Consider the following 22,605-nt stretch of genomic DNA (forward strand, 5'->3'; position numbering starts at 1 on the left):
AGCTGCGCTCCTTGGAGAAATGGCTGGTTCTAGGGCTGGGGCAGGACATATATAAGATGAGCCTGGAGCATCTTGTAGTGCAAGAAAGTAAGGAAGTGCTAAAAGGAAAAAAGAAAGAAAGAAAGAAAAAAACCCCACAGTGATAAGTGATGAAGTACTCAAAAACAAACAAACAAAAAACCAAAAATAATCCCTTATACACAAAACCCCACAATGATAGGGGTGTGGATATAGGAGCCAACTGAAAGAGCTCTCAGTGGCCAATTTGAGTGACAAAATTAACAAAGTAGTACAGGACTACTACTAAAGTGTCAAAGTACAAAATAAAATCCATGAGTCCATACTGATATAAATAAGTGATTAAATAAATAAATGAGGGAGAACACACACATTTCCCTTACAAAAGAATACCAAATAATTTATGTTGGTACTCTGCCCTCAAGAAGGTGGAGTATAATTCCAGACTTTTAAGTGTGGGCTGCACACAGTGACTTTCTTCTAAAGAGTACAGGATGGATAAAGGAGAAAAAAAGGTTAACTGCACACTGGGGGAAACTGGTAAACACTACCTCGGCTAGGTAATCAAGGTTAGTGTCAACAGTGATGTTATGTTGATAGCATGTATACTTTTGATAGGATGTGATGAAAATGGTAGTTGACCTCTGTGGTCTTCATCCCCCAAACACACTACTCCAGTCTAATCATGAGAAAAACACCAGACAAATCCTAATTGGGGGACATTCTACAAAATATCTGACAGATAATCCTCAGACTATTGAGGTCATTAAAAAAAAAAAAAAAAAAGGAAAGGAAAGTCTGATAAACTGTCACAGCCAAAAGGAGCCTAAGGAGACATGACTACTAAATGTAATGTGGTGTCCTGGATGGATCCCAGAACAGAAAAAGGATATTAGGGAAAACCTGAGGAAATCTGAATAATACTAATGCATGAGTACTGGCTCATTAATGTGACAAAGGTACCATACTAATGTAAGATGTTAATAATAGGGGAAACTGGATATGAGGTAAATAGGAACTCTGTACTATTTTCCCAGTAATTGTGTAAATCGAAAATAGTACTAAATTTAAAAGTTTATTAAAAAAAAGATTAGCAGGGAATATAATTGGGGGAAATCAGTAATACTGTTACTTTGGACTTGTACCAGCCTCTTCTCCTGCTTGTTTAAAAAAAAAAAAAAAAACTTCTGTGAAAAGTCTCACTTGTCCTCACGCTGTCTGAGATATACAGATGGCCAATATTTTTTTCTTGATTATAACAGGGAAGGAAAATATAGTTGTCTACTTACCCTACTGTTGAATTAGATGGTGTGGGCATCCTAGAATAAAAACAGGAAACAAACCCTAATTTATATTAAGGACTTTTTAAAGATTACATTCCTGTTAGAAACTTGCTTAAGAATAAAGATGTATCCCATTTGCAAACTACAGTGTCTTTAAGATAATGATTTTGCATTTCTAACTTCTTCTAATGATAATAGAGCTCTGGTTCTTACTGACGTTCACTCTCATAGGCAGAGCACCATTAAGTGTTCTGAGGTAGCCTGACACCATGCATGGGGTACAATTACACGACCTAAAGTGATCTGAGTGTGGCCTGGTTGGAGAAAATATATACGTACGGTGTGTGCTTTGTCCCTTTGCCCAGGATTGCTCATCTCTCATGATAGTAAATGTTGCCCAGTTGCAGAGAGGCTAGAACAAAAATTAACAAGTTCCGAGAGGCATGCCTTTTCTGAATCACTTCATTCGAAGGTTGTGTACTTACTAATTACTCTGAGCCCTACATGCCAAGAAATAACAACGCAGCCCAGGGACAAAGTCCACACTAGAGAAGGATTGTCATCTGCTTTCAATGGATTTCAGCAATTAGTTTCAGCCTATGCAAATATTTCTGAAATATTTCAGTTATGAAAAATGAACTGACTGTTATCAGTTAATAGTAAAGGCAGTAAAATTGAATATACTGTTTGCTTTTTTATATGTTTCTCTGTTTAGAAAGTGGTACATAAGCCATGTAATTTTATTAATCCATAATGTATTATAAACAGACAATTCATGTGAACCTTAAAAGGTTTATATCTTTCTTTATTTGGACTCTAAGTTTGTTGGAACTAAAAAAAAAAAAAAAAGCATATTTTCCAGTTATATTTCTGGTTGAGTAGGGGAATGGGAAGCAATGACTATAAGAATCTATGAGATCTAGAGTTACCGGATTGGCTATTATATATGAAACATTAAATCAGCATCTAAATTTTTTCTCATGTGACAAATTTAGCTGATATTGACAAGTACATGCCTAAAATTGACTTGATTCAACATGGATAAAATTATACATATATACACATATATATATGTATAACTGAATCACTTTGCTGTACACTTGAAACTAATACAACATTGTAAATGAACTATAATTTTTAAAAATGGAAAAATAAGAATAAAAATTAAAAAAGAAAAGCTTTCTTAAAAATTCAAAGTTTGAAAGGATAAAATGAAAATAAAAAATGCTCAGAGACAGCAATTCCTTGACCTGAACCTACCCATGATTTTACTGCCACTCTAATACTTTTCAGTTTACTAATCCCAAAGGGATATACAAGGCCCAGCAACCACAAATTTCATGTCTTTTTGGCTCCCTCTTGTGGCTGAACTCTATATTAACTTCTTACCTACAAACAGATTCCTAACAATTCTAACAAAGGTAAAAACTAATGTTTTCATTTTTACTTCAGTGCTGTTGGTGTTTTATTTTTATCTGAAAATTTAAAAGTATGCCTTTGTAATATATACAACAAACTATTTCAAAGAGCAAAAAACAATATAGTAGAAAATAATTCCTCTAAACAAAGGGTAAATTAAGTATTCCTTATCCAAAAAAGAGACTTAGGGAGTAATTTTATTAAGAGTTATTTGTAGATTGTCATAACAAACCTCTCTCATAAAATTCTGATTAAAAATTTTGTTGAGGGCACTGGGGCTTTTTCTATGAACCTTTTAAGAAACGTAACAGATTCTTATTAGATTGAATAACTAGGTCAAAGGCAGGGAAATGGGCCAAGATGATCTGTGTGAATCTTTTCAAACATTACTATTCCATATTTCCTACTTTTTTCTTTGCTTAAATGCAACAAACTGTTAGTGGATTTTAGTCTATTTGTTTTATTTTTGTTGTTTTGGTCTTGGTTTCTATATTCAATTATCTCTATTGAAAAAAAAGGAACACTTGTTTTTCTATAAGTTCCCACTTAGGAGCTTTTTTATTTTGCATATAACTCATTTCCACTTGAAAATGTTATTTGATCTCATATAAGGAAAAGAAACCTCAAACTTACAAAGAATCATTTCCATAGACGTCACTTTTTTTGTTCTGTGACAAATAATAAAATTGTTCAAGAGGAAGCTTTCTGAAAAGAAAGAAAAGATTAAATTGAACATCTTTTTAATAACACAGTGTAATGGTGAGATAGTAAAAGATAAAAATAGACTAATACAACCATGTATATATGGTAATTCAGTGTATGAACAGGAGGCATTTTAAATCAGTGGAAAGAGTTTACTTTTCAATAAACAATGCAGGGGCTTCCCTGGTGGCGCAGTGGTTGAGAATCTGCCTGCCAATGCAGGGGACACGGGTTCGAGCCCTGGTCTGGGAAGATCCCACATGCCGCGGAGCAACTGGGCCCGTGAGCCACAACTACTGAGCCTGCGCGTCTGGAGCCTGTGCTCCGCAACAAGAGAGGCCGCGATAGTGAGAGGCCCGCACACCGCGATGAAGAGTGGCCCCTGCTTGCCACAACTAGAGAAAGCCCTCGCACAGAAAGGAAGACCCAACACAGCCAAAAATAAATAAATTAATTAATTAATCAAAATAAGAAATCTCTTTATAAAAAAATAAATAAACAATGCAGGAAAAATTCACTAGCCATTTGGAAAAAAAGATTTTTATTTCATATTACTCACAGAGATAATTTCAGATGGATTAAAAATCTAAAGAATTAGGGAAAAGCATACAAATATTAAAAGAAAATATACAAGAATATGTTTTTTTCTTGGTGGTAGGGAAAACATTTTAAATAAGATTTAAAAAAAGTCAAAAATCAAAAGGAAGTTTGATAACATCAAGTGAAAAACTTCTCAAGACGAGACAGCATAAAAAAGCTCAAATAAAACAAAGATTGGAAGACATGTTTACAATAAAGATACATAAGGGATTAATATTCAGAACATAAAGAACCAATAAGAATCTATAACTAAAAGACAAAGAATAAAAATGGGCAAAGAATAAGAACAGAAAAGGAAATATAAACGGTCATACATAAGAAAACATAAACGTAAGAAAAAAAGTACTTAACCTAATCATAGAAATGCATTCTGATAACCATGATAACATTTTTATTCATTAGATAGGCAAAAATTATACAGTTTGATAATATAATACAATTGGCCAATAGTATGGTGAAATGGATACTTTTAGATACTACCATGAGAATATAAAGTATTTGGGCTATATCTACTAAAATTAAAAATATTCATATATTGTGACCCATAACTTCGACTTAGGATTTTCCCTAGAGAAACATTCATTTGTGTATTGAACTCAAGGAGGCCTGTACAAAGATATTTATTACATTCAGTTAATACAAAAGAAAAAAAGAAAAAGAAAATACAAGAATGGCTAAATAATCTGATGCATCCATAATGTGGAACACTGTGAGAAATTAAAAAGAATGAGATAGATTGTATTTACAATCTTTAGATTGCAGTTTTAGGTTCACAACAAAGTTGAGAGGAAGGTAGAGAGATTCCCAAACACCCTTTACCCTGCACATGCTTAGCCTCCCCCATTATCAACATCTCCCACCAGAGTGGTACCTTTGCTAGGACTGATGAACCTCCACTGACACATCATTATCACCTGAAGTCCATAGTTTACATTAGCCTTCACTCTTGGTGCTTCTGATGTTTTAATATATATTGTAGTGCTGAACTGTTCCTCGCTGCTCAATATCTTTTGAACACCCACACTGCATCTCGTCTACCCAATGTAGATTCCAAAAAACTTGCTTTCTCAGCCTTTGAGATTGGCCCTAAAGTATGAGGGTTATTCATACCCCACGAGAACGCTCAGCAACAGAACCCCACATTGAGGACGTTCGTAATTAGGTGGATAATATGATCAAGTCTGTGGGCATCAGCCAGGCTTTCTCCAGTCACCCTGGTGCTTGCTCAGTGGCTTCATAAACTAAATTATCATGGGGGCAGGGGCAGAAGTTCTTATTTATGGACTCAGCAACATGACCTCATCAAAACTGACCTGGCCACATGTGAGTTTACCAGCAGAAGTTACCAACCCTAAGTAATTCATAGAGAAAAATCTCTCTGGGTGTACTGGTCAGCCAGCTGGTGGGAGGCTGATTACATTGAACCCCTTCCATCTTGAAAGATGATTTATCCTCACAGGACACTTCTAATTATGGATTTCCCTTTCCTCCTCACTTCACTTCTGCTAGTTACATCATCAGTGGAATGTAACTGAATGCCTTATTCACTGCATGCCATCTTAAACAATATTACTCTTGACTAAGGAACTCAATTTATCACCAAAAGAAATAAGGCAGTGGTTGAATTTAAGGGTTCACTGGCCTTGTCATATTTACAGAATGGTAGCATAGCCTATTGACAATTCAGCTATGGCTGAATGTTATCCTGGAGTGTGGCACATGCTGTGAAGCAGTGACCAATAAATAGTTTCCCCCATAGCCAGAATGCATGGTCTAAAAAGCAATGGGGGAAGTGGGAGTGATGCCTCTCACTCTTATTATTACACTCGAGGAAATCTTTACTTCCTCCCCAGCCACCTTGGGCTTTGCTGGTTTAGAGGTCAAGGGAGAAATGCTTGCATCAGACGACACAACAATGGTCCCATTGAACTGGAAGCTGAACTGATGAGGTCGTAATCTGGGGCTCCTTAAGATTCTGGAGAAAACAGCCAAGAAAGAATTATTCCAAGTAGGCTGGGATGATTGATCCTAAATATCAAGGGTAAGAGGATTGCTGCTATACCATGCTGGGGGAAAGGAGTATTTCTAGAACCTAAAGCATCTTTTGGACACCTCCTAGCATAGCTTCCAGTGGCATAAAATTAATAGAATACTGTAGTATTCTATTACTGCACACAGGCAGAACCACTAAGAGCTTAGATCTCTCAGGAACAAATTTGGGGCTGCCCCACAAGGTAATGAATTCCTACCAGCTAAGGGCAAGGGAACTTGAAATGGGTAGTGGAGGAAGGAAATTATAACACCAATAATAGCCTCATGACCAGCTGTAGACTGCAGTCACTTCCCATATTTCCTTCCTTGCTATGTCCTGTATACATACATATATATATGTATATACATATATATATAAAACTTTTCTTTATTTCCTCTCCCTTTTCCTTATTATTTCATATAGGGTGTGTTGGCGATGGTTTACTTTATTTAATGCCTAAATGTGGACTATCAGGACAATATTATGACTGAAATAGAGAGGAGTGACCATCACCAAGTGATCCTGGACTTGGAAATGGATGCAGGAACTGATGAGACTTTGGATCTCCCCTTTTGGGGAGGTGAGTGCATTTTCATTTGTATGAAAAATGTTGCATTTTCTTACACTGGAGCAGCAATTCTCAAACTTTGCTGCACGTTAGAATTACCTGAGGGATTTTATTAAAATGCATATTCTGTTTCAGTAAATCTGGGGTGGGGTCCTAGATTTTGCATTCACCATTTCCTAGGTGATGCTAATGCTGCTGGTCCATGGGCCACTTGTTCAATAGAAAAGCACGTTACTGTTGTTGCTGCTGTTGTTTAAAGTGACAGTCAGCTGGCACTGATGGCTATCTAACATCTTTACCATATCCTCTGTACATTTTGCTAGTTTCCCACATTTTGAACACCCCACTTCCCTAGGTAGCATCCAGAAAATCCACTTCCCAGCCTCCCTAGCAACCAGGGTGCAAATGTGTACCCTAAGTTCTGCTGTCATCCACACCTGCACTAGACTTTGATTTGAATGTGAGTAGCCTCAGAACACAGGCTTCAAGTGGGGCATCCATATTGCTCATAAGGTAGAATCACAGGTGTCCACTTTTAGCAGAGGCACTTCCCTGGATGAGGCCAGTCCTGGGAATGAGTCTGGCTATTATTTCTGGAAGCTTAGCAATTAGCCTATTTATCTAGCCCTCCTACAGTTTTGTGAGTTAACCTATTATCCTCTAATAACCTCTTCTTAAAAGAGCCAGAATTGATTCTGTTATTTGCAACTAAAAATCCTAATGCATACAAATGAATAAGTTGTACAATTAAAATTTAATTAAAAAAAGGGACTTCTCCGGTGGTGCAGTGGTTAAGAATCTGCCTGCCAATGCAGGGGACACAGGTTCGAGCCCTGGTCTGGGAAGATCCCACATGCCGCGGAGCAACTAAGCTTGTGCACCACAACTACTGAGCCTGCGCTCTAGAGCTCACGAGCCACAACTACTGAGCCCGCATGCCACAACTACTGAAGCCCGCATGCCTAGAGCTCATGCTCTGCAACAAGAGAAGTCACCAAAATGAGAAGCCCGCGCACCGCAACAAAGAGTAGCCCTTGCTCGCCGCTAGAGAAAGCCCGCAAGCAGCAACGAACACCCAACGCAGCCAAAAATAAATTAATTAATTAATTAATTTAAAAAATTCATTTAAAAAAAAGGAGTGAGAGAAAGGGGCAGAAAAAAATATTTAAAAAAAAGAACAAAAGTAGTTTTATTAGAAACATGAACTTTAAAAAAAGCAAATGTAATTTGGTCTAAATGAGATAATGTCTATAAAACACTTAGCACAATGTGTGGTATATAAAAGTTCTGGATTAATGCTGCTGTTTAAAAAAGATATTTTCTTATTTTTATGGAAATGGCACATCCTTATTATAAACATTTCAGTAAGTACAAAAAAAGCACAAGTAACCTCATGTAGAACATGATTCTAGATATCTCTCTAAAAAATAGACGTAAAGAAGTAAAGAACAGAGAGATGGACAGCTCTAGTCAGAACTAAAGTTTCAAGAATTGGATCAAAGTTCATGCAATTTCTAAAAGAAAATTATTTTTTGTTTGTTTTCTGGCCGTGCCATGTGGATTACAGGATATTAGTTCCCCGACAGGGATTGAACTTGGGCCCTCAGCAGTGACAGCGTGGAGTCCTAACCACTGGACCACCAGGGAATTTCCTAAAAATTTTTAATTTTATTAGCATCTAACAGATGAAAAGGTAAACCTGAAGGAATTCCCGAACTATAGATAAATATCTCTTTATTACATAGATATAATTTTATACAGATATTTTAGAAATTTAAGAAAAAGTTTTTGAAACATTTAGGATATTGGAATCATCATTTTTTAGATAATATTGACTCTCAGGCATGAAAGATAAGATGATAAACCCAGTTTCACTTGCTTCTGTTTCCTTTCCCTGATCTCCCCATTTTGGTTGTTTATATAATCTGTACTTTGCCAGGGTTTATAACATTATTGTAGAACACTGGTTCTACAATAATAATTTTCCCTCTACGGGGGAAAATCCCCACTCCTTCTAGTCAGGGAAGTGCCCATACCCAGGGCTTCTGCTCATTCCCTGAAGTCATCACTGCATTCCGGAAGAGCACACGTTCTGCAGAACTTCATCTCTCTTGAAATCCTGCTGTTTTAAAATAGGGGCTTCTACTCTTGAGGCTTTTTGTCTTTTCTAATAGGATTATCTACTCAATCTTTTAATCTCTTCAAATTGGAGAATTAGCATATTTTGTAGACTTACCTTGCCTCAATATGCATTTGGAATGTAGGGGTGGGGTTAGGTATAATGCCTCTCAGCCAATAGTGTGGCTTCCCCCTGTACTCCCAACACTTACAGGGAGAGTTTGAAAATATGTGTGGGTGGTTTCATTTTGGTTGTCACAATGAATGCAAGATGCTACCGGTATTTATAGGTAAAGGGCCAAAGATGCTAAATATCTTGCAATGTGTGGGACAAAGAACTGCCCTGCCCAAAATGCCATCTTGAGAAACACTTAGGAACTGGAATAAACTACACAGAATTATCTTTCCTTGGCACATTAAAATTAATGGCATAATTTTATGGCATCCTTTTATTGTTCGGGGGCTGCTGGTAAATTTTGTATTTGTTTCATTTTTTAGGCAATAGGAGTGGGATATTCTGTGATCCTATTCCCCACGGGTAGTGGGGTGAGTTGTATCACAACACCCACTAAAAATCTCCTCCGGGGAAGGTGACAGGGTGTGGTTATGAGAACAAGCTTTTACATGGGCCAGATGAGGCTTGACCCATCAGAGAACTGAAAAATACTCTGTTAGTTTGTTTAAAAGGCTCTTCTTGGGGAAAAAGAAAAATATTGTGATAGAAGTTATTCCCTGTTAGGAAATAAGATAAAACCTATTGTGTGGTTGTTTGCCAAGTGAGTTACATTGTATCAGACGATATTTATACTTTGTCTTAAATATATTTTTAAGAGATAAATATGCCAAAATGATAACATTTAACATAAAAGGGTGTGAAGAGAATCCGAATACATTAACCTGCATTTCTGAATCAGGGATGGCTGACATTTTAATTGGAACAAATATTTTCTCTCCCAGTATCCTAGGGCTGCATTCAATAAGATACTAAACACAAACCTCTGCTTTCAATCTGGGTTTCCCTTAAGAAGCTAGTCTTTTGCTTTCTTTTTACACACTGGAATTCTGTGAGTATACTTCTAATTCTTTTAGAATATTGTGCATTTTTTTAATATACAAATTTTGGGGACCAGGGCTGTCCTTATACCCTTAGGGGGTATAAGGAGCTATACCCCTAATCTCTAGACCAATGCTTGCTATACTCAAATTACTGAATAAATGAATAGCTAGAATAAGCGAATGAATGCATAGATGAAAAGAATGTGGGATTTGGAGTTAAATAAATCTGGACTCAAATCCCTATTCTGAAACTTCATAGTTGTCTGACGCAAGGAGAGGTAATGAATCTCTTGGGTCTCTATTTATTGTAAAACCAGGATAACAATATCTGCTTTACAAAGATATCATAAATCTATATTATATTAGAAAGTAAGTTCCATGAGAGTGGGGGCTTAAACAAATCTGTTGGATGAATTAATGAACTTGAAGTCCTATCTATAATGTGTCAATATTTGCATCTTTCCAATTGGACTTTTCATTTGTCTACTTTTTATTGGTTTATTGAGGCTTTCATAAGGCTGCCACATGTCCCTATTGTTACTGTTTTTCTCTCTAGCTGCGGCTTGTCTTTCCTGATTTATTTCTTTTAATCTAGTTAGCTAGATTGTTAGTACACTGGGTAACCAGGATTGGATAAAGCAGGAATAACCAGGCTCTGTGTGGAGAAGTTTCGATGGATTTTGCTTTGAGTAAATTTCATACTTCTTAGTAGTAAATGTGACATCTAATTTACTGCTCAAATTTTTTTTGTGCTTTCTCTTCAGTTTTAACCTGTACTTTGAATAAAGTTGCTGAAAGGGTAACTTTAAGACTTATAAATGATGACTGAAATATTTTAATACTTGAAAACAATGCCCAGTAGATTCTAATTGATAAACAAATTAGAAATCAAAAGTTAAGAACATCTGGGTGACTTCCCTGGTGGTCCAGTGGTTAAGAATCTGCCTTCCAATGCAGGGGACATGGGTTCCATCCCTGGTCGGGGAACTAAGATCCCACATGCTGCGGGGCAACTACTGAGCCCGCGAGCCACAACTAAGACCCGATGCAGCCAAATACATAAATTAATTAATAAAAAATATTAAAAAAAAAAGAAAGTCAAGAACATCTGTAAAATTAGGCCAGCTATTTGCTCAAGCCAAAAAAAAAAATTAATTTAATCTCTCTCAGGAGCCTTCCTATTTAGTTTTAGATAAAATGTGATTAGCAAGGGAATTAAATTAATCAAAATTTCTGATCACATACTTAAACATCTCTAAGGAAAGCAAAGACATTTATAACAGATACTTTTTACTGACTTCACAATTAGAAATTTTATAATTAGTGTTCCCATCTGTGTCTTTTCATAAATAGTAAAAATTTGGAAGTAGATTTAAGTTAACAAAGGACTCACAATAGAAATATAGATAATCGAATAATAATGACCTCTGTGTGAGGGACTGAAAGTTTATTTACGTTGGCCAGGTTTCTCCACCAAATCCATAACGCTGGTGTCCTTTGCCCATGACACAAGGAGGTTCACATTTTGGCCTGTGTTCCTCAGGGAGTGAAACGGGTATTATGCCACCATATTCCCTTTCAGTGCCCCACGGAAGCCTACATCGTTGGAGTGACTCCCTTAATTCCTGATACCTGGGAAAAAAGAGAGACTTTTGAAATAGCTTCAGCGTGGAATGCTATGGTCTGAATGTTTGTGTCCCCCCAAATTTATATGTTTAAATCCTAATGCCCAGTGTGATGGTATAAGAAGGTGGGACCTTCAGGAAGTGCCTAGGTCATGAGGAGACCTCATGAATGGGACTAATGCTCTTGTAAGAGAGACTCCCAAGGGCTTGCTAGGCCCTTCTACCGTGTGAGGATACAGTGAGAAGGAGCTGGTCAGAAATACATATTCTCAGGCTCCATCCCAGACCTAGGAATCAGAATTTGGGGGGAGGGGGTGGAGCCCTGTAATCTGTTTTAAACAAGCCCTCCAGATGATTCTTTTGCATGCTAAAGTTTTAGATGCACTGCTCTGTTCAACAGTTACCTTCCATAGAAAACAGGTCTCCAATAGTCCCACCCTTTACAACTGTACCATTCAGTAGGTTGGAGACATAGAAGTTTCCTAAATTTGGTTGGTAGGGCTACTTTGATGTTGAAAACTGGTAGTTCAGATGACTTTCTCTGTTCTTTCTTAACAAGGGAGTAAACGGCAAGGATACTTACTCACTGTTGTAACCATGTTTTACAGGAAGTACTCAGTGGATGTCTGTTAAATGAATGCATGCCTGAGTGAATGAGCAAGGCCAAAGAGACTGATTTGTTTCCTGGACTGCAACTTATGACACAGAATGAAAGCTTCAGGCTAGGGAGAAGGCCTCACAAAACTCTTAAGAATATCTGGCTAAAGATCTGCATCCTAATTAGGAAGGATTTAATGTCTTCCAGTTTCCACTAATGGCAGTCTGAAATATTTGGACTAACCTTCCCACTGAAAATAACTAAAAATGCTAAAAAAGCAGCTTTGGGGTTGGTGAACATGTGGAGATGGGGGGGGCAGTGGAGCCCTCAGACCTCATGTAAGTTCTGAACCCCTTCCCACATACCTTGCCCTATGCATCTCTTCCATCTGGCTGTTCTTAAAGTTATATCCTTCTATAATACACCGGCAATCTATCACCAAAAGATCAACAGTACAGTGTTCTAGAGAACAGAGAACATTGATTCATCACAGTTTCCACAGCACAGCAAAAAGAGGACAAGTCATTGTAGACAAGGACTCTGGCACACTCACCACGGAATCCCCAGGATATAGTATAGTACCTTGCAAATATATGGTGCTCAACAAATATTCATTGACTAGGTGGTTTTCCTAGAGAGCAGACAATGACATGATAATCTTAGAAAGGGAACCAATTGTACTTTGGGTTAAATTTTCTTGGAGAAGTTGAATTCTCTTTTTATTAGACTGTTTTGATTTGCTGGAAGAAGACAAAACAAAACAAAATGCTGAAAAGAAAAAAAAGAAAAGCATCTTCTTAAAAACAACTCATTGTTTTTTTTTGTTTTGTTTTGTTTTTAGAGGACTCAGATAGTAGATGCTTAGTTCAATGGTCGTTACTATTATGTTTATTGTAGGGGGAATCATATTCTTTTTTTAATTTTTATTTATTTATTTATTTATGGCTGTGTTGGGTCTTCGTTTCTGTGCGAGGGCTTTCTCTAGTTGCGGCAAGTGGGGGCCACTCTTCATCGCGGTGCGCGGGCCTCTCACTATCGCAGCCTCTCTTGTTGCAGAGCACAGGCTCCAGACGCGCAGGCTCAGTAGTTGTGGCTCACGGGCCCAGTTGCTCCGTGGCATGTGGGATCTTCCCAGACCAGGGCTCGAACCCGTGTCCCCTGCATTGGCAGGCAGATTCTCAACCACTGCGCCACCAGGGAAGCCCGAACTCATTGTTAATAAGACAGAAAGGGATACCAGGGCTCCATAAGAGGAAAAACAGGAATCCAGAGAGGTAAACAAGCACAGAAGCCACTTTTGCCCTTAGGGCAGTGCCGATTCTGGCGAATTTTTGTTTTAAGGGTTTTGCAGGTTGAGGAGCACAGAAATCAGCCAGGTGAGGAACTGAAAGGACACCATCTCCGCAATAAGCTGGGACCTTAAAAGGCTTCCCTCTCATGTTAAAAGTGAGTCAGGAATAAACCAGCTCTCTCGTCTTCTGCCCAAGTTTGCACCTGTCCATGACTTGAACTTAGATTTAAGTGGTCTGGGATACCTCCTGTACATATATATGCAAGACCAACAGGATTCCCTTCTGGAGGAAGGTTTCTTTTGGGAATCATTGTCTAGGATGAGTTCTAAAGGATGAGTAGGACTTATCTAGGTGCAAGAGAGGGAATACCCTAGGCAGGGGGGAATAACATGTAAAAAGGCCTAGAAGTTAGAAAGGTTATGGAATTGAAAATTCCTGACAGTGTTGGCTCCAGAATCCTTCTTGGGGAAGGACTTGCTTGTTTTATAAAATATTTTGTTAGGTCGCTTGGTAAAGAGACAGAGACTCTGCAAGTACGGGTGTTGCTAAGGACTCAAGCAACCCAAGATTTGTTAAGCTGCTCTGCAGTGGAAGGGATTTGGTTTTTTGCTCTCGAGAGAGGAGGATGAGAGGAAAGGGAAGTAAAGGGAGAGGAAGAAAAGAAGCCAGCAGGATGGTAAGGGATTGCATTGGGTGAAAAGCCAGTGAGAGAACTCTGGTGACAGCTGGGCTAAAGAAATTTTAAAAATACAGAAGCTATGGCTAATAAGGGGCTTTTAGTTATGTATTGTATGGTGTGATATGATTCTTCCTTTTGACCCCTAACTGATTAGTGAAATTTACCAGGCTCACAAGTGCTCTGTGTGGATGGGGTCTTTGGAGGAACCTAAAAAATGACTGAGTTTCACACCTGGGTCAAAACGTTGTTGAACAGAATCAGTATAGGTGGAACCAGGAACCCAAAGTCAGTAATGACCAACCCCCCACCCCCATCCTGGGAATTTGGATAAATTTTGAGGAAGGCTTTGGATTTCCAGAAGTCACGGAATAAAGATTTGAGTGGAACTTATCTGGATCTTAAGGGCTGAGAAGACAGAGTTGAATTTTGGGTTATATCAGTAGAGCTGTGTGAGAGGGGAAGCAAGAGAGGAAGACAAGGACAATATCCTGCACAGCCTTAGGGGCCCTTTGGACTACACCGTCTGAGCAATGGGGAGCCAGTTATAAACATGGGAAGGGAGCTCAGAGAGAGAGGTGTGGACTGTAGAGCTGCTTTCTTCTTTGTACCAGGATAGCGCTTGGCTTAATGTAATCCCCCGTACATATTTGCTGAATGAAATGAAGGAGTAACACTTGGGACTGTCTTATACGTGGAATGCATTAGCTCATAAAGTCACTAGACAGGGGTTGCACTAGATAGGCATTGGCAAATTATGGCCCACAGGCCAAATCCAACCTACTGCCATTTTTGTAAGTAAAATTTTATTGGAATGCAGCCATGACCATTCATTTATATACTGGCTATTGTCTATGGCTGTTTTCACCCTACAACAGCAGAGCTGAGTAGTTTGACGGAGACTATAGCGCCTGAAATATTTACTATCTGGTCCTTTACAGAAGAAGTCTGTCAACCGCTGCATTAGCTAGTGAAGGAGAATCTGGTGACCACTGATTTGGGGTGCTGTAGAAGGGATGCAGGTATTCAGTTCTCAGACCTCTGAGGTATGATCTATGACTGTGATCAACAGCCACAGTTTGGGGGGCATGACAAGCGAAAAATATTTAAACACATTTGATTAATGACAACCTAAGCTTTAATATCTAAGTTTTTAAAAGTTACATTTAAATTAGATGAGTTAATTTCTCAGCATCTGACCCTCATATATTACACTAGCCTAGGAAGATGAGCCAGTAGCATATGTTAATCAGTCATTTGGGTTGGCATTCATCTACAGCCAGTAAGTTGCAGGAAACCATTTAAAATAAAAGGCAAAGCAAAAATAAGTCATATTTCTCTTTCATTTTAGGGTCTTACATTCCCTGCCCAGCCCCAGCTTTAATATTAACCGAATTTATAGAAGGAATTAATTAAATTAAATATTGAAGTTTTAGGATTAAATAACTTCATAGCTTAAATGATACATGTCTCCAAAGCAAATAACAATAAATTATTAGTGCTGCAATCTTTAGCCACATAAAATTAATGTTTACTTGTTTTTGAGAAAGATACATTCCCTATGGATGAACCAATATCGTGCTTTGGAGTGACTGTACAGAATTTTGACTCAGGGGGGCTGAATTTGGCCAGTAATTATTGGAAGGCATGATTAAAGGAAAGCCTAGAACAAACATTTTTAGACAGGAAGCTAACAGTCAAAAAAAAAAAAAATTCAGGAATCAGAAAGCAATGGGATGAAGCCAGAAACAAAAATGGGAACTTATATTTAAATCTTAAGCAATGCTCAAGACACTTCCTTAATTGATGTTTATTTTCCTAATGGACTAGGGAACTTGCTAGAGGTAAGGAGATGTCAACTGAATGGAAAAAGGAGATAGGTGTCTGTGATTTTGAGTATCTGTACCTGCCATTCTTAAATTTTCAATGGAAGAAATATAAAAGAATACCACCTGCTTATTAATATTTTTACAGGAGAGCAAGTAATTATACATAATAGTGACTAATATAATTGTTCCAAAATATACCAGTGAAGAAAGTAACTGAAGTACAAAGATTAATTTGCCCTCGGTCACTGGGTAAGCCAGAACTGCAATCCTGGTTTTCTTCTTGTTTACAGTGCTTTCTGCTAGCCCAGCGGTTCTCAAAATAAGCTGAAAAACTTCTAAAAATGCAGATTCCCTAGACCCAACTCAGACCCAGTGAATCATAATATCTACAGATAGAGCTTGGGAATCTGTATTTTCAGAACACTCCTCATGTGATTTTGATGTGCCCAGTTGTCAGACCAATGCTGGGTAACAATGGAGTTAGACTGTGTTGCCTATTCTGGAAAGAAAAAAAAAAAGGTGGATGTGAGGAAATAATTTTGCATCTCTGTAAAATTGCCAAGTTAGTTCAAAATACATTATAATATTTTAAAAAATCATCCTTTTAATAAGTACATCCATGTTTAGAAAATAAAGCTGCTGAGAGCTAACACATTCTAGGACTCACGTTCATCCTTACCATTATGAAGGTAATCCCTAAAAGCCAGGAGATTTTGTTTTTCATTGTTTTGTTTTGTTTTTGAGATACCCTGAGGTTTGAGCTGGGAGCTACAGACCCTGAACCTGGTCTGTAAGAAGTAAGCCTCAGCATTGATAGGGCAGAGTTGCCAATATTACCCTGATGACATTTTCCAGAGCAGTTCAGAGGAATACCACTGAGAGAAAAGAGAACTTCTATTTCTGTAAGCTGCCCAGCTGCTTTTTAAAAGGAAGTTAATGGAGGGGTTCTGAGAATACATGATCATCCTGGCTTTCCCATCTGGGGACTATGAAAGGAAAAAGTTCACATGGAATAAAATGGAAAGCAAATTTTATTTATTAGGAGCTAGGAACATGGTTGTACCTAGATATTGCTTCGAATAATACCTTATTATAGTTTATAGGTAATTGAATATATGCTGTGTTTAATTTTGTAGTCAGTTAATGAAAAGCAATATTTTCTCAAAGATGTTTCTCTTAGATTTCATGCCAGTTAAAGGGTTTTGGAGCCAATTACTAACCAACCATAGGACCACTTAGGTAGAGGGGATCAAAATTTCAGTGAAACGCCTATACGAGTGCTTTTGAGGGCATAGTGAGTTCAATCAGACATGGCAGCGCTAAATTCCTACTCAGATCCCTTTTGGCCAAATATAAAACCTCACATTGCTGCTTTTGATCCAGGGACAACTGCCCATCCCCAGATCACACACGATCTGCTAAGGGTCTCCTCTGATTCCAGGGAAGCCCTGTCTAATCTGATGGTCCTTGGAGCTGAGTAGGAATTTAGGGCTCACAGCCACTTTTGGGAATCAGGTAACAGCAGGTGCAGCAGGGACTGAGTCAGTAGAAGTGAGCTGAGCCCTCTTTCCCACAAATATGAAAATATTTCTTTTCATTAAGTGAAAATAGCAGTTTACAAAAAATATGTTGAATATGATCTTTAAATTTAAAAACTGAGAGGACACATATTGAGATATTAACAACGGTTATTGTTTCTGGATAAAGGAAGTACAGAGGTTTTCTTCCTTGTGCTTTAATTTCATAATTTTTCCTTTAGTTGGAAAAATGGAAAATTTGTTTTCTTTGTGGATTTCCATGATTTCTATATTATTTACATGGAAATGTGTTAGTTTTTGATTAGGGGGAAAAGCTATCTTTTTATTTTTTCATATAAAGAGTATGTTTACAAATTGGAATAGATCCATGGAAGTCTGATCAAGACAGTGAAAGCCTCGATGCAAGAAGAAAGAGTAAAGTCTGTTGAGAACCAGTGTTCGTCTGGCAAAGAGAACTTAGAGACAGCCAAAAGAATCTTTAAACTCTTGAGGGCTGCTATCCTGAAGATAACAGATTATTCTTATTTTGCATGGCTTTAGAGGGAAGAACCAGGGTCAGCAGATGGAAGGAGGAAATATTCTTAGTAGAAAGAAAATGACCTAACAATCAGGTGCATTAATGTGGTAGTGATGTCCCATTTTGGAAGTGTTTAAACTGAAGCCAGGTGACTTGTCTGATTTGTTAAGAAACGAATTGTTTTTTAAAAAACAATTGAAATATAATTGATGTATAACATTATATTAATTTCAGGTGTACAACATAATGATCCAATATTTATATATTGCAAAATGATCACCACAATAAGTCCATCCATCACTATACATAGAGTTTTTTCTAATGATGAGAACTTTTAAGATCTTTTCTCTTAGCAACTCTCAAATATACAATGCAGTATTATTAACTATAGTCACCATGCTGTATGTTACCTCCCCATAACATTTATTTCATAACTGGGTGTTCGTACCTTTTGACCACTTTCTTAAGTGAGAAAGACTTCTTAGATGAGAGATTTGAACAAGTGAAATTACAAAACAGACAAACAAGCAAAAGCAAGAAAACAATTACACAGGCTATATTTTTCACCAAGGATTTTGAGATTTTTTTTTTTTTTCTTAAAATGATTCAAATAAATCCAAGACAAAAAAGCTGGCACTAAGATCTTGGAAAATTACTTGTTTGTACCTGTTCCTCCATATGTAAAATGGGGGTAAGAATAGTACTTATAGGGCTGTTGTGAGGATTAAAAGAATTACTACATACAAAGCATTTGGTACAGTGCCAACACACAGCAATCACTCAGTATATGTTAGATGCAATTTTAAACATAATCTGCAATTAATGTGTTACAGGAAATTTGGTAAAGCAGAAGTTTAGACAGCAACTCTGAATAACAGATTCTAGGAGTATTTCTGAGCAAATGATATTAACAGATGATAAGAACCCACTCTACTACTCTTTATAAAATTAAAAAAGTTTGATTAAAACATTAATTTACAAATGAAAGAACTGATCATTCTAGAGTTCTAGAACGTGGTAGATGAATTTGATGTTTGCCTTTTAAAAATACACACTAACTTTTTACTTCTTGCCAAGTTCCTAACAGATGTGGACACTTCAAGGTTTTTAGTTAATTGTCAGGTTATGCCTTCCCTATGATGTGATAAACAGAAGAGACCCATAACCTTAAATGCTTTTTCTCACATAACAAAAATACAGTAATATATTAAAACCCTTCTTAGTTGTTTGCTTTCTCTGGTTTTTGTTTTACCTGTCCTCTGAGGCAGTTGGGCGAGCAGCTGTTTGTAGTGGGGTGTGCAATTCATTAGAGTAAAAGGTGTCTGACGGTATGTCAGCTCCTTCAAGCTCCCTGCAGCAGTAGGGCCTGCCATGAAACACCTCCATGCTTCTTGGCTAAAAAGGCACAATCTGGAAAAAGAAAAGGAGGGCACACTTGGTTAGGGAGTCAACTGACTTGGTTGCTATCACACTGACCTTCCCTCAGGGCAGGCAGGAAATGAGCTTTGTACTGCTAAATTGTTCAACCCAACGCTGCATAGAAATCATGGGCTTCCTTCCTCAGGGAGGGCCCTATCTGTGGACCGTGGGGTGTCATGGCAGTAATCAATAGCAACTTAAGTTCTATGGAAATGAGTTTCAACTGAAACAAATCCACAAAGTGGAAGATGTTCTAAAGTAGAGTCTCAACACTAGGTGGATGATATGTGGGCCCATATAAGGCTTCTACCTCGCAGACATCGACTGACATTCCAGTCTTGCCTCAAGTTTAAGCATAACTATTCAAGAAAATTCAGCTGATCCCCCCCACCCCACCCCCCCGCCCGCCCAGGTCTTTTTAAAAAGCAGGGAAACTCATCATCCAACGGAATCAACAGCTGTGCTTCTAAAGCCTTCAGGGATTCTGAACGAGAAGTTCTTTGCAGAGAGGTGGAGAATCAGTGGTGCAGTATGAGCGGGACCCCAAAGTGAGAATCCCACCCCTTCCTGGGACTTGGACGGGGAAAGCCAAAGATGCACCTTGGCTAGGACCGCTGAGGCCTAGCCTCCAGGGCCAATCATCAGCGCCCCGCCCAGCGGTGCCTCGGGGGTTCGGACGCACCTGGGACATCAGCCTGGGAACGGCAGGCGACCGCGCCTCCTCTTCCCCTCCCGAGTTGGCGGGCCTCTGCGGGGCGTGGAATTACGCCGTCGTCCGCACCTGCGGCCCGGGGGAGCTTGCGTGAACGTGCGGGTGAAGGAGAGAGGGGGACCGCAGGCAGGCCAGGGGTGGGGTTGAGGGTGCCTGTGACGGCAACCGTGACCGTGGCATTAGGTAATGCATTCTTGCGGGGCGGCGGGCTTCGGGGAGGCGAGCAGGGGCAGCGGTTGGCTCTTAGAGGTTTCGGAAGAAGCCAGCCCACGAGCTCTGGGACCCGTAGGAACTGGAAGCCGGACGGAAGGTGGGGAAAGAGAACTAGACTCCCAGTCCAGGGAGAAACGGGCTCTTCGGCTTCTGCAGGCCCTGGGCCCCGCCCCTTGCATCGCCCCTGGCCCTGCCCCGCCCCCCGGCGCCCTCTGCAGGCCGCGTCAAGCGCTCCTTCGAGGGCTCATTGTCCCAGCGCTGCTCCCGGCCGGGGCGTTCTCTCCTGTGCACTGGGTGGTGGACAAGTGCAGGGCCAGGGAGACTCTGGTGAGGTGGGAGCCTCTGACTCATCCGTGTTCCTTACCCACACCCCCCCGGTGGGGAACAGTGCGGCCTAATCGAGGGTGGCTTCCGCAGGACTGAGCACGTGCAGCCCCTGGATTGCGCCAGGCAGAGCCATGGCTCTTCCTCCCCTGGTTGGGTGCGGACAGGGCAGACGGGCAGTTGGCCTGCGGTTGCCCTACCCAAGCCCCAAAGACCTCGCCCATTACCTCAGTTACCCCCACCCCCCTGCCAGATCCTCTCCAACGAAACGAATGCGCACCACCTTCCTGCACCTACAGGACCCTGAGATTCTGTGATGGCCGAGAACAGGGCCCTTGAGGAGGACCCGGGTGTGGGAAGGTTACCTTTTGGTGAGAGGCTGGCACTGATCCTGAGGGAACGCAGGAAAAGCTGGGGGCAAGAGTGACTCCTTCTGAGAAGAGAGGTGTAACAGAGCCGTTCTCTGCCTGTTTTAAATCAGCCCGCCAGTGAGTATCGATTTTGTGCTGTGCCTTCTAGGTGAGTGTTAGCTGACGTGAGAGAGAGAGGTATGTTAGAGGACGCAAAGTGGTAATTTTGTATTTCTGGTCTGTTTCTTAGTCCCTGCACCTCTCCCCGACTCCTGTACTTATCAGCCACTAAGCCTGGAAGAGTAGGTTTTTCTGGAGGTAGACTTGTGAATTAGGCGAAGTTTGACTTTCTCTTTGACCCCTTTAACATATTTTTTTTGGTTTTCAAAAATTTCTCCTAGAAGTTCACCCTAACCTTTTTGCTGCTTTGTGTTTTCAAGGTCTCCCATGAAATTATCTTGCCAGCCCAGCCCATTTTATATACCTAGCCTCCCAGTACTTTCCATACTCCACCTTTTCCCATGCTTGACCTTCGTCCAGTTTCCTCATGGCTTGATTCTTCCTGGAAGGTAATAACTCAGTGTAATAGATTCAGTCGGGGATATCTGATGAAGCTGCGTCACTAGCCACTTGTTAGTATGAATGTGGATGGTTGTGATACGAGGGAAGTTGAGGCAACTTCAGGTTGACTGACCAGGATATGTGGTGATAGCCTCCAGGTTGTAGTGCGTTTGAAATTTTATTTTCAGTCAAGTGAGTGTAAAGGGTAGGAAAATGTAGTTATTTTCAGATAAAATTTACAGGCAAGAAAATATTTGTTGCCAGATCTTTGTAAAACAATTGTTTTCTTTGGAAATGCTTCTACATCTGGAAGATGCTTAGGGATGTCAGGGTTGGTTCTATTTGACCAACACTCCTTAATGTAGGCTTTTATGATTCAATTCACACTGCCTCAGCCATCAGGTGATGTGTATGTGACCCCCCAGCAACACATAGTAGCCTCCTATCCAGGTGTGCTCAAAATGATTGACTTCTTATATATGTCGTGGCCACCATTGGGGTCAGTAGGCTCAAATCCCCTTTCTATTGACACTTCTCCTGCCATGTTGACCTCTCTTTCACTACCTCATTTACCTTAATGTATTTCTTGTTTGCTTTTTTGCATCACTAGTAATCCTTACAGCACGGAAGATGAAATTTGGAAATGAAAAAAAATGTATGCATAGAATATTGTGTTTGAGTTGACAGAAATCCCAAACTACTAAAGCCAGACCTTTAACCTTTAAGAAAGGAATATGCAGGAAATATATAATAACATAAAGCATGAATTATAGTCTATAACCTTTTTAAAAGTTAACCAAGTGGAATTTGATAATGAATAAAATAAGGTTTTGAGGGACTTAGTACCTATTGGCAGATATGTATTTTTTTCTTTTTAATGTGGACCATTTTTAAAGTCTTTATTGAATTTGTTACAATATTGCTTCTGTTTTGTGTCTTGGTTTTTTGGCCACGAGGTATGTGGGATCTTAGCTCCCTGACCAGGGATCAAACCTGCACCCCCTGCATTGGAAGGCACAGTCTTAACCACAGGACCACCAGGGAAGTCCCAGATATGAATATTTTTATTTTGATCTTTTTTCCAGTTTTATTATGTAATTGACATATAGTACTGTATAAGTTTAAGGTGTACAGCATAATGACTTGATATATATA

At 39.3% G+C, this 22,605-nt stretch overlaps 1 protein-coding gene and 1 long non-coding RNA gene across 2 annotated transcripts in view; one reads left to right on the plus strand and one right to left on the minus strand.

The window, feature by feature from the left end:
• SPMIP4 (sperm microtubule inner protein 4) overlaps positions 1 to 20,020 on the minus strand; it is a 37,504-nt gene extending 17,484 nt beyond the window's left edge. The window contains exons 1-5 of the mRNA XM_068550013.1: positions 19,973 to 20,020; positions 19,124 to 19,281; positions 11,252 to 11,428; positions 3,354 to 3,425; positions 1,308 to 1,337 (exon numbers count right to left, since the gene is read on the minus strand). Coding sequence (XP_068406114.1) covers positions 1,308 to 1,337; positions 3,354 to 3,425; positions 11,252 to 11,428; positions 19,124 to 19,257 — 413 coding nt within the window. The 5' untranslated portion in view covers positions 19,258 to 19,281; positions 19,973 to 20,020. The remainder of the gene's footprint in view (positions 1 to 1,307; positions 1,338 to 3,353; positions 3,426 to 11,251; positions 11,429 to 19,123; positions 19,282 to 19,972) is intronic.
• LOC137768481 (uncharacterized) overlaps positions 1 to 22,605 on the plus strand; it is a 95,901-nt gene that overhangs the window by 32,953 nt on the left and 40,343 nt on the right. The gene's annotated exons all lie outside the window — the stretch shown is intronic.

Source organism: Eschrichtius robustus, chromosome 8, assembly GCF_028021215.1.
Source record: "Eschrichtius robustus isolate mEscRob2 chromosome 8, mEscRob2.pri, whole genome shotgun sequence".
Lineage (NCBI taxonomy): Eukaryota > Metazoa > Chordata > Mammalia > Artiodactyla > Eschrichtiidae > Eschrichtius > Eschrichtius robustus.